At 38.3% G+C, this 10,647-nt stretch overlaps 1 protein-coding gene across 2 annotated transcripts in view; it reads right to left on the bottom strand.

The window, feature by feature from the left end:
* Nucleotides 1-2,321: 2,321 nt before the first annotated feature.
* The window catches only part of LOC117983053 (carbonic anhydrase-related protein 10-like), a 50,390-nt gene continuing 42,064 nt past the window's right edge, over nt 2,322-10,647 (bottom strand). The window contains exons 9-11 of one of the 2 annotated variants that reach the window (XR_004673633.2): nt 4,899-5,016; nt 3,520-3,568; nt 2,322-3,246 (exon numbers count right to left, since the gene is read on the bottom strand). Coding sequence is in view for 1 of the 2 variants with exons in the window: in XM_034969509.2 (XP_034825400.1) it covers nt 3,224-3,246; nt 3,520-3,568; nt 4,899-5,030 (204 nt within the window). In the remaining variant the exon portion in view is untranslated. Of the gene's footprint in view, nt 3,247-3,519; nt 3,569-4,898; nt 5,031-10,647 lie in introns of both variants that reach the window. The other variant, XM_034969509.2, reaches the window with a different exon arrangement.

Raw genomic sequence — 10,647 nt, 5'->3', positions numbered from 1 at the left:
AATTAGCCTATGCCCGTCTCCAGGATGCATCTACTCTGTAGTAAAGAGTTGATGCCCGCGACTTGTCAACGTGGGTTTAGGTTTTTAAGAATCACATCGGGACTCTGATTTTCCAGTACAAAAAGTAGCCCTATGTACTTTCCTGGGACGCAAGCTATCTCTTACCTTTAGTCAAAAACGTTTACACAGATGGGCCGTAAAAAGCTAGCAGATAGACAAATAGACACTTTCACATACTTTATAATATTAAATACGGAAGTATGGATTATGGATCCCAATAATGGGTGGGACACTAATCCCAGATTTTTAGGGCTCCGTACCTCAAAAGGAAAAACGGAACCCTTATAGGATCACAGGCTTTAGGGGAAAAATCGGAAAACCGTGAATTTAGGGTTAGATCACACAAAAAAAATTAAGTTGTGGTCATGAACTAATAATTAATATTTTCAATATTTGAAGTAAGATAACTATATCAAGTGGGGCATCATATGAAAGGGCTTTACTTGTAGGTACATACTAAAACAGATTTTTATTTATTTTTATGCATCATAGTTTTTGAATTATCGTGCAAAATGTCGAAAAAATACGACTGTAGTACGGAACCCTCAGTGTGCGAGCCTGACTCGCACTTGGTCGGTTTTTTCTTGTGTGTAACCACAAATTCACGGTTTTCAGATTTTTCCCCAAATGTCAGCTATAAGACCCACCTACCTGGCAAATTTCATGATTCTAGGTCAACGGGAAGTAACCTGTAGGTTTCTTGACAGACAGACAAACAGACAGACAGACAGACAAACAACAAAGTGATCCTATAAGGGTTCCGTTTTTCCTTTTGAGGTACGGAACCCTAAAAACTGTGGTCATGAACTAATAATTAGTATTTACTATTTTCAATTTTTTAAGTAAGATAACTATATCAAGTGGGGTATCATATGAAAAGTCTTCACCTGTGCATTCTAAAACAGATTTTTATTTATTTTTATGTATCATAGTTTTTGAATTATCGTGCAAAATGTCGAAAAAATACGACTGTAGTACGGAACCCTCATTGCGCGAGCCTGACTCGCACTTGGCCGGTTTTTTCTAGTGGATTCTAGAGCAAGAGATTTCGTGGGCATGAATTTAAGTTACAAAAATCATTTGGGAACGTGGTTAATTATAACATAATAATAGCACCACCTCACTATCATAATTAAAATTGACAACTACGGTTACTACACTATCGGGCCATCGAGCCTAGGTTACCATTAAAACTCCTTGAAAAAAATAATGAAAACAGTCTATTATACTTCATAGATCGTGCCACTCAATCTATTAATTAGCACTTTCCTCGTACAAGTTCAAGCGCAGATTGGCCTAGACAAAATTATTTTTAATGAACTCAATTTGTGTAAGGCCATTAAGCTAGGTCGAATGGAAAGTTTTTCAATAACGTAGCCTCGCGTTCCATCGAGAAGCGATTTATATGTAGATTGTAGGTACCTATATTATAATAATTAGTAGTTATTGCGATCATGTGAGCTCATCATATTGTGTCTATTGCTTAATCTAAAGTAGATTAATCAAACGTTTTTGCTATGTATTTTTACTAGCTGATGCCCGCAACTTCATTCGGGTGGATTTAGGTTTTTGAAAATATCACGGGAACTCTTTATTTTGCGGGATAAACAGTAGCCTATTCCCGTTGCTGGGATGCAAGCTACCTCTGTAGACTGTAGCAAATAGTTGATGTCCGCAACTTCGTACGGGTGGATTTAGGTTTTTAAAAATCCCGTGGAAACTCTTTGATTTTCCGCTACAGTAGCATAAGTCACGTCTTTTATATCTTTAACAAAATCCATACAAAAAAACACACTTTACAGATGGTAAGAACTTTATTATTCACTTTTATTACGAGTATAATATGTACAATGTACATATAAAAAGATATGATATTCAAATGCCACCGTAATATCATTGCGTCACTTTCCTAAGTACTAATTCTCGAGCATCTAATCCAAAAGACTTTGTGATGGAACCCGATTAAATTAAGTTACTACAGCGAAAAGGAGAGCCAATTTCGATTCACATAGAATTCAAATGAGCTTTTTATTCAAACACAGGAGTGGAGAAAACACTAAAACAGACGGTTCCGCACCATTGCCGCTGAAAAAACGTATAGACGTATATTTTAAACTCGCGATCGCAGACTTTGTGACTCTGCAAAAGACCCCGAATGGAGCTGTAATGGGCTTCCATTGCCATCATAATTTTTCGAACATTTTACTTACACTAAGGGGAAGCTGGAGGCTGTAAATTTTAAGGGAAAATAAAGAAAAGCGTCAGGAAGTATGGTTTATTTAAATAAAACATAAGATATTATCTACATTCTCAGAAGCAAATTCAAAGTCATATAATATGTATGACATTAAATTTTACATAATATTACTCTCTAAATATATTATTAAAGCTGTAATTATGCTTCACATCAATACTATAAATCTATAAATAAAATTAATAAATTTTCAACCCAATTTACATACCTACATGTAAATTTCGTTCGTTATAATGATATTATGGCTTAATTTCAATCCTCTATATTTCGTTTACGTATGTGTTAGTAATAATTTTGTTAAATTAATGATATTCTACATAACTAGACACATGTATGATTTTATTAATCTGTTTACGATTACACACTTGATATGAAATGATATCAACTTGATAAATTACTTAAATGTTTGGTGATATGATATGATATACAAACTAAAAACTAAATTAGCTTTCTATTATGCGTGCTATGTTCGAAAAGGATACATAACCGTTTAATATTTTAAAAATTACTTTATTTAAAAACTATAAGGTACTAAGTATAGATTGACAGCGAGACGCAGTTTTAATAATCTATCCGAAAATATCTTTCCTAAATTACAAAGGGCTATACAATATTACTAACAGTAACAGTTCATTTGAATAATATATTATGTATCTAAAAGTTATCTAATAAGCCTACTGTATATAGATAATTCAGCTCTAAAACAATTTGATCATAAACCCTTTAAATTACACTAACCTACTTAAAAGTACACTTTCTGTTCATAAGTTAAGCAATATACTTTTAACAAAACTGTACAAAAGATATTTACAAAATACTTATGCCTAATTTTCCGAATAACGTTTTTTAAATAAATAACTGCTAGGATAATAAATATATGAATGCCTGCCGTAGTTGAATCATAGATGTTCAATACTGTGTCCAGGTTTTGGCTGAAATAGAAATACGATCAATTTATTGTTGAACTGTTACAAATAAGTTCACGATGTTCGAAACTTCTAGTTTAATTACTGGAATGAATTCTTACTGGAAGGATTGAATTATTATATTCTATATCATAACGTCGATGATTTTTGTCAGCCCTAGCACAAACTACGGTCTATTTGGGCTGCAAATTGCAAACACTAGTCTTAGTTTTTATCTAGTGCTGTGGTGTAAAATGTTCACTTTGCAACGAATAAATAAATGAAAAATATCGGACCAACCTTTATAATGCATGTCCCGATGCATGCTGGGGCAAGTTTTGCCTGGATACTGAAAAAAAATATGTTATATTAGTAAATGTTCATACCTAATAAGTATAGTCAAAACGTCAGACTCCTATTTGGGAGGTCGAGGATTCAATTTCGTGCACGCTCCACTAACTTTTAGAGCTATGTGTGTTTTATGAAATTAAATGGCATTTCATTTGACAGTAAAGAAAAACGTGAGGAAACCGCATGCCTGAAAGTTCTCTATAGTGTTCTCAAAGGTTTCAATTCCACACTTGGCCAGCGTTACGGGCTATATAATATAGCCGGTCCCTTCCGATTCTGAGAGCAGACTTGATCTCAGTAGTGGGCTGGCAATGTGTTGATCATGATAAAATACGTATAATTTAAATTATGTTATTACAATCTGGTGCCCGCGACTTCGTTCGCGTTGAATTAGGTTTTTAAAAGTCCCGTGGGAACTCTCTAATGTTCCGGGATATAAAGAAGCCTATGTCACTCTCCAGGTCTTCAACTATACCCATGCAAAAAAATCACGTCAATCCGTTACTCCGTTGCTATGTGATTGAAGGATAAATCAGCAAACAAACACTTACGCATTTATAATATCATAATATGGGTAGTGATGGGTAGTGAATAGTGATATGGGTAGTGATAATCACGTTTCTAGTCTCCTTCAGTCTAACCCGTACGCTCACTACAAAAGCTTTGTAGCTATATGTTGTAAATCGTTATGTTTCCTATTTAGGTGGGCCTGCATATGCGGATGCACTTCGACCCTTCTAGATCTATTGTACTGGACCCTTTCTCCACTATTCCCCCTAAACTAGTTAAAACATCCACGCTAAGATAGCTGCTTTCAAGTTCGAGGCACAAAAATCTGCTGTTGCGTCGCTGCTAAGAAAACTCGTCGCTACTTTAGTTGCTTTTTTCTTAGTTTGCTTAAAAATAAACATTGCAGAAATCTTCTCAGAGAAACGCATAAACGCCTCTTGTGCATTTCAGCGATATGCTATTTGTTTACCATTTTTTTAATTAAGGAAAACAGACTTTATCTAGTCTGTCACATTTGCACGAGACTTGTACAAAAGTATAGTACGCGACAGATTGAGATAGCAATCGGGGTGAGGACGTGTCGCACACCCGCACAGCCCCCACGCTAACCCAGTGCGGGATAGCGCGGGTGACGTGCGGGTGTGCGCGGCGTCTCCCCGCCTCCCCGATTGCCATCTCGACCTGTCGCTACTATACCATGTACCTACCTACATGCGGTGACCTTGTACCTACGCTGTGTAAGTAAGCGATATCTATTCTAGTAGAAACATTAGTGGACTTATGAAAATGTATTATGTATAATATAGGTATACACGTACCTTGCTCAAGTCAAAGTCAATGTTAGTCCGCACGGCTCGATGGTGAAGTGGTTGCGGAGGTCGGAAGTTGTTTCCGAGGGGTGCCTTTGGGTGCCTCGCATCCCCCTGCATCAATCGCCTTAGGGCGTGCAACTAAAGTTGTAAATAAATTTAATTAACCGCACAGTTTGTGAAACAGTAGCTAACTTTTGAAATTTGCGAAAGAGCTTTCGGGGCTATTTGGTTTAAGTGTAAAACAACGTCGTACGTACGTACATAGCTTAAATACCAAGCTAAGTTTTTATACCACAATACATCATTTATCAAAAAAAAAAACTATAATTCTGAAGAAATTTGGTAGGTTTGAAGCTCTTGACATTATCTTTAACTTAATATATAAAAGGAAAAGGTGACTGACTGACTGACTGACTGATCTATCAACGCCCAGCTCAAACCACTGGACGGATCAGGCTGAAATTTGGCATGCGGATAGCTATTATGTCGTAGGCATCCGCTAAGAAGGGATTTTTAAAAATTCAACCCCTAAGCGGGTGAAATAGGGGTTTGAAATCTGTGTAGTCCACGCGGACGAAGTCGCGAGCATAAGCTAGTATGCTTATAAATGGAGGAAGAGTCCGTATAGGAAATTTTGCAAAGGTGAGATAGCAGAAGATACTAGATTGCACTATCTGGTAAAACGCGTCTCTCTATATTTCCTACATGCTTTCAGGTGGATTTTACGTCCACACGGTCCAAAATAATGGGTCGAGCTGAGATGGCTAGAAAAACCAATCGTTACTATAGTAAAAGTTTATACATAGGTACATAAATAATATAAATAAGGTACATAAATAATATACAAGATTTGAGTTGAATTGAAATTTATTTGTAGGTAGGTAGGATAGTTGAGGTGTAGTGTTGGTATAGCCCCCCAGGTGGGATTAACGGGCCCGCGGCACGCAAGCGCCGGTATCTCATTCCATCGCTGTTTACGCCGTATTAAACCGTTTGATTGTGATTATAGACATCGCTGCGGAGCTAAGAATTGTGGATTGCCGAAAATGACTCGTACGTTTCCTTTATTGCTTTATTAACTTTCATGGCTTTTTCAAACATTACAACAAAAGCCTAACAATACGTTTCTACCACACATATTTACTGTGTTTTTTTCAATGGCTTTTTAATACAAGGATGGCTTTTATTCAGATATACTACTAATATGGACTAATGAATATTTTATATTATTTATATTACTAGCTTATGCTCGCGACTTCGTCCGCGTGAACTACACAAATTTCAAACCCCTATTTCCCCCCCTTAAGGGTTGAATTTTCAAAAATCCTTTCTTAGCGGATGCCTACGTCATAATAGCTATCTGCATGCCAAATTTCAGCCCGATCCATCCAGTAGTTTGAGCTGTGCGTTGATAGATCAGTCAGTCAGGCAGTCAGTCAGTCAGTCACCTTTTCCTTTTATATATTTAGAAGAAGATTAACTGCCCTTTAATTTAAAGTTGAATTGCACTGCAATTGTTCCGTGCGAATGCTAAATAGGTTATTTACGTAAATTAGGAACCGAAAATGCAAGTGATAAAGTTGTAGCCCCGACCGCGAGACGTTCGCCGAACTACCCGCAAGATTGCCAGCAGTTTCCACTAGCACTTAATTTCCCCACTAACAAACGGAAAACATAAACAATGATTTATAATAACAGCCATACAACGGCACTTTCAGTTTACTTTTAACACGTACATAATTCACGGCGGAGTCTTTGTCTAAAGGCGAGGGACGTGAGTTGTTTATTGTAGCGTGAGCACAAATGAAAATGTTATTACGTTGGCCTCGACCGCGGCCGGCTCACGGACTCGGCTCATGCTGGATGTGCCGTCACTGGGATTTATCAAACAATCCGCACAACTAAACAATTTGAAGTGACCGTCGTGTCTGTGAGTTCGAGTGAGCCTATCAAGCTAATAACTATGGTTTTTGTCTTTGCGTCGTATTCGAAGGTCGTGACTCGTGATCTCTTTCTATTAATCTCATAATCGTAGAGGGTTTTCTTGGGATAGTGATGCGGTGGGTTCCCAGTCTCCCTATATACACTGTAGTCTGTGGTTCCCAGGTCTTTTCGCATACGAGTAGGTACCTACTATTTTAACTCGATATGTACCAAAACTAAAACGTTATTGTTTTTAATTTTAGATGGTGAACTAACTCGTTGACACTGATGACTGATGAGATACCTATTGTTTAACGCTATACCTTTTTATTTATTAAAAACAACTATTTTGCGCTGACGAAGTTGCGCAGTGCTACGTAAAAATCTAGGTACAGATATAAAATTATGACTGTATGATGTCACTGTTAATTTCTTGAATACTTTTAATGAATCTATCGACATTGAACTCAAGCAACACGCAGAATAATCAATAAGTACAAAATAAAGTACTGTAGAAACGTTTGACGTTTCAAAAGTGTTTACCTTTACCTATACGTTGTTTGAATAAAAAATTCTCTTTAAAAATTACGTGGAATAAATAGTTAGGTACGTATTGTGTTTCATAATAAGCCAACTAATGAACTAGTTATTTGTTAAGGTAATTACGTTTGCAAATTACGATTTAAAATAGCAAACTATTCTTAATTTCAAATTAACTTCGAGCCACAGTCGGGGTCCTTGCTTATGAATATTATTCCTGCTATGCCAGATGTATGCAAACATGAACACTGAACAGGTTTTCAGTTTGATTTACAAGTACCGGCTCGTATAAACGTAGCAACATCGAGTTTAAATTTGAGTTACCGCAATTGAGTACCGTAGCTATGAGTGGTTAGAACGTCCGCCTCTTAATCGGACGTCGGGAGTTCGATCCTGGGCACGCGCACCTCTAACTTTTCGTATTTATATATTTTATATTTATGAACTCAGAATTAGCTCTTCTTTCATTTGACATCCCACACGATACAGTAGCAAAAAAATTTTTTGGTGACCCCCACTTTTTTGATCTCTTTTCAAGAGATCAATTTTGTTCGTATAAAATATAGCATATGCCACCCAGATCATAACAAAAAATCAACTGACACCTCATTCATCAAAATCGGTCCAGTAGTTTAGCCGCTATAGTGGAACATATTTAAATACAAACCTACATACATACATACATACATACATACATACATACATAGACTGCCAAAATCCCTCCCTTTTGGCTTTGCCGTAGTCGGGTAAAACTAAATACGAAAACTATTTGAAGGAAACACGTCTTTTTGTGTTACTATTTGAATACCTATCAGAGAATCTCAGCACAGATGGGTAAGTTAAAGTACTGTACTCTTAGGTCACGCCACCTCTCTTAATGAGCTTAGCTATAAAAGCTGAGCGCGCGCGAGCACTGGGCTCATTTCGCTACTGATTTTTGTGCTGTATTCATCGTGGTCTGGTTTGAATTATGTTTTTCTTTATTACTGACTTTTACTTTTTGTGTCTTTCGTGTTAAATTTTGTTCCAATCATTAAAAGTTTGATAATTGTAAAAGTATTTGGTTTTGTGTTAATAAATTGTGTTTTTTTTAATTGAATTTTACTTCTGTACCTAAATTCAGAACTGGGATTCCTATTCAATAGCCCACTATAGTTAAAATCTAGTCACTGACAATCAGTTTGCTTAAATTGGAACAAAATTCTAACCTTTAAATTTTTGTTGTTTTTCTTGTACAATGTCGGATCGCGGGTATCGTAACCGCGATCGTAGCCGTGATGTGCCGTGATCAAACTCGAAGTTTTCGAAGCAGACCACGTGGATGTGAAACAGCAGGGCCTAGATGTAGGTCGCGAGATCACGCACTTAGTCGTGTTTTTATCCAAACGTTGCACTCAATAATGAATCAATACTCCGCGATCGAGAAAAACGTGTCGAGACTTGTCGAAAATAGTTTAACCTCGGTAGTAACTAAAAGCGAGTGTAATATTAATCGTCTCGGTAACACTGTGACCGTTCAAACAGAATGCAACACTCCCGTTTCTGCACCTTGTTCCGAACAAGATGAAGTTACTGCAATTAAATCTTTAGAATCAAGTACCTATACCTTTGGCTTTATGGCTAAGCACGTATTGGCCACGTGAACGAATCTAGTTCAAGTGTTCTTGTCCAAATTGAATTTTTGTCTAAAAGTTTTCACGTCTACCCTACGTGTTTTTGTGAATTAATAATGCCGTCGTCTAAATCTACTAATCGATTTAAGTATAAAAGTAATTCACGTAAATTGAATAATGAACAAAGGCGTGCTAGTCGGTGTCGTACAATTAGTGGAACGTAGATGTCTTTATTTTTGGTCTCGATTTTTAATGATGTTGATGCATGGTGTAAAAAAGTTGATCATGTTCGTAACCTCAACCGATGGCATAGCCGGGAGGTAGTTTCGTAAAGTGGAACTTGTACAAAAGGTTTTTGTTATGATCAGTCTTAGATCAATTTTAAAACGGAATTTATTCCGCTGTGCCCACGAGAGGTCGATATTGAGATTAAGAACATCTATGTCGGTCCATTAGTCACTTCATGAAGTATCTCACCAAGATACCCGCAATTTAAATTCGCAGTTTAAGACTAGAAAGCGTAGTCTTAAACTGCGAAAGTCTAAAGTTTTAGTCTAGTACTTTCCAATCACGCTGTTTTCTGAGTGAAAATTAGGATCACAGAGTGTACCTACTGTACGAAAACTTAAAACTTATCGAAAACCAAAAACATCGGTTTTGATGCAGTTTGTTCTTTTTGTAAAAAGAGTAACCGTAATGTAGGTAGATGAGTTTTTGCTAAACAATTATTTTTGCCACGAGATAACAAATTGAGTTTCCACAAGATTAGAAATCAGTCTTCATGTGGTGTTAGATCGTTGTATGAATAGGTGGATCTGTCGTAATAAGGACTGTACTAAACCAACTGGGAAATACTTATATTCGAACACGATTCGAACATAGTCGAACATAGTCGAACATAGTGCTCACATTTATCTTTCTTTTCTCGAATGTTCCGACGCAATGCTGCACGCTTGGCTGCGGGCTTTGGAACTCTGCACGAGCGTGACGCTGCGCTGGCGTTGCTGCGCCGTGCCGCGCCGCTGCCGTGCCTTTCTGCGCTCTGCACGAGCGTGACGCTGCGCTGGCGTTGCTGCGCCGTGCCGCGCCGCCGCCGCGCCTTTCTGCGCTCTGCACGAGCGTGACGGTGCGCTGGCGTTGCTGCGCCGTGCCGCGCCGCTGCTGTGCCTTTCTGCGCTCTGCACGAGCGTGACGCTGCGCTGGCGTTGCTGCGACGTGCCGCGCCGCTGCCGCGCTTTTCTGCGCTCTTGGCGAACGAGACGGCGCGCTGGTGGTACTGCGCTGCGTGCGCCGCTGCGGGCTATGGTGCCTCTCGCGAGCATGGGGCTCACTGGTGTCGCGGCACCAAACCGCGCATGCTGCTCCAAGCTTCGGCGCCCTTCGTGAACGTTTCAGCTCAATGGTATTGTGGCACGATGCCGCGCGCATCGTAGGGCTTGCATAAGCGCTGCCGAGCCCTTGTACGAGCTGATTGGTGAGAATGTTCTTTTTAAAGTTAGTGTCCATGATTTCGATAGGTATGTGTAATGTGTTGTAGTAAATCACGTTACCTACGCATACCGTCTTGGACTTAAAGGTGTTTCGTATAATATGCGAGTCAGTGACGCACTGTAGTGCGTTCGTAAATTATGTAACGTGGGTAGATTCAACTCTTTTAGAAAATCTGATAATTCCCGTTA

This window comes from Maniola hyperantus, chromosome 6 (assembly GCF_902806685.2).
Source record: "Maniola hyperantus chromosome 6, iAphHyp1.2, whole genome shotgun sequence".
In the NCBI taxonomy this organism is placed as follows: domain Eukaryota; kingdom Metazoa; phylum Arthropoda; class Insecta; order Lepidoptera; family Nymphalidae; genus Maniola; species Maniola hyperantus.
This window is presented reverse-complemented; position numbering and strand designations above follow the sequence as displayed.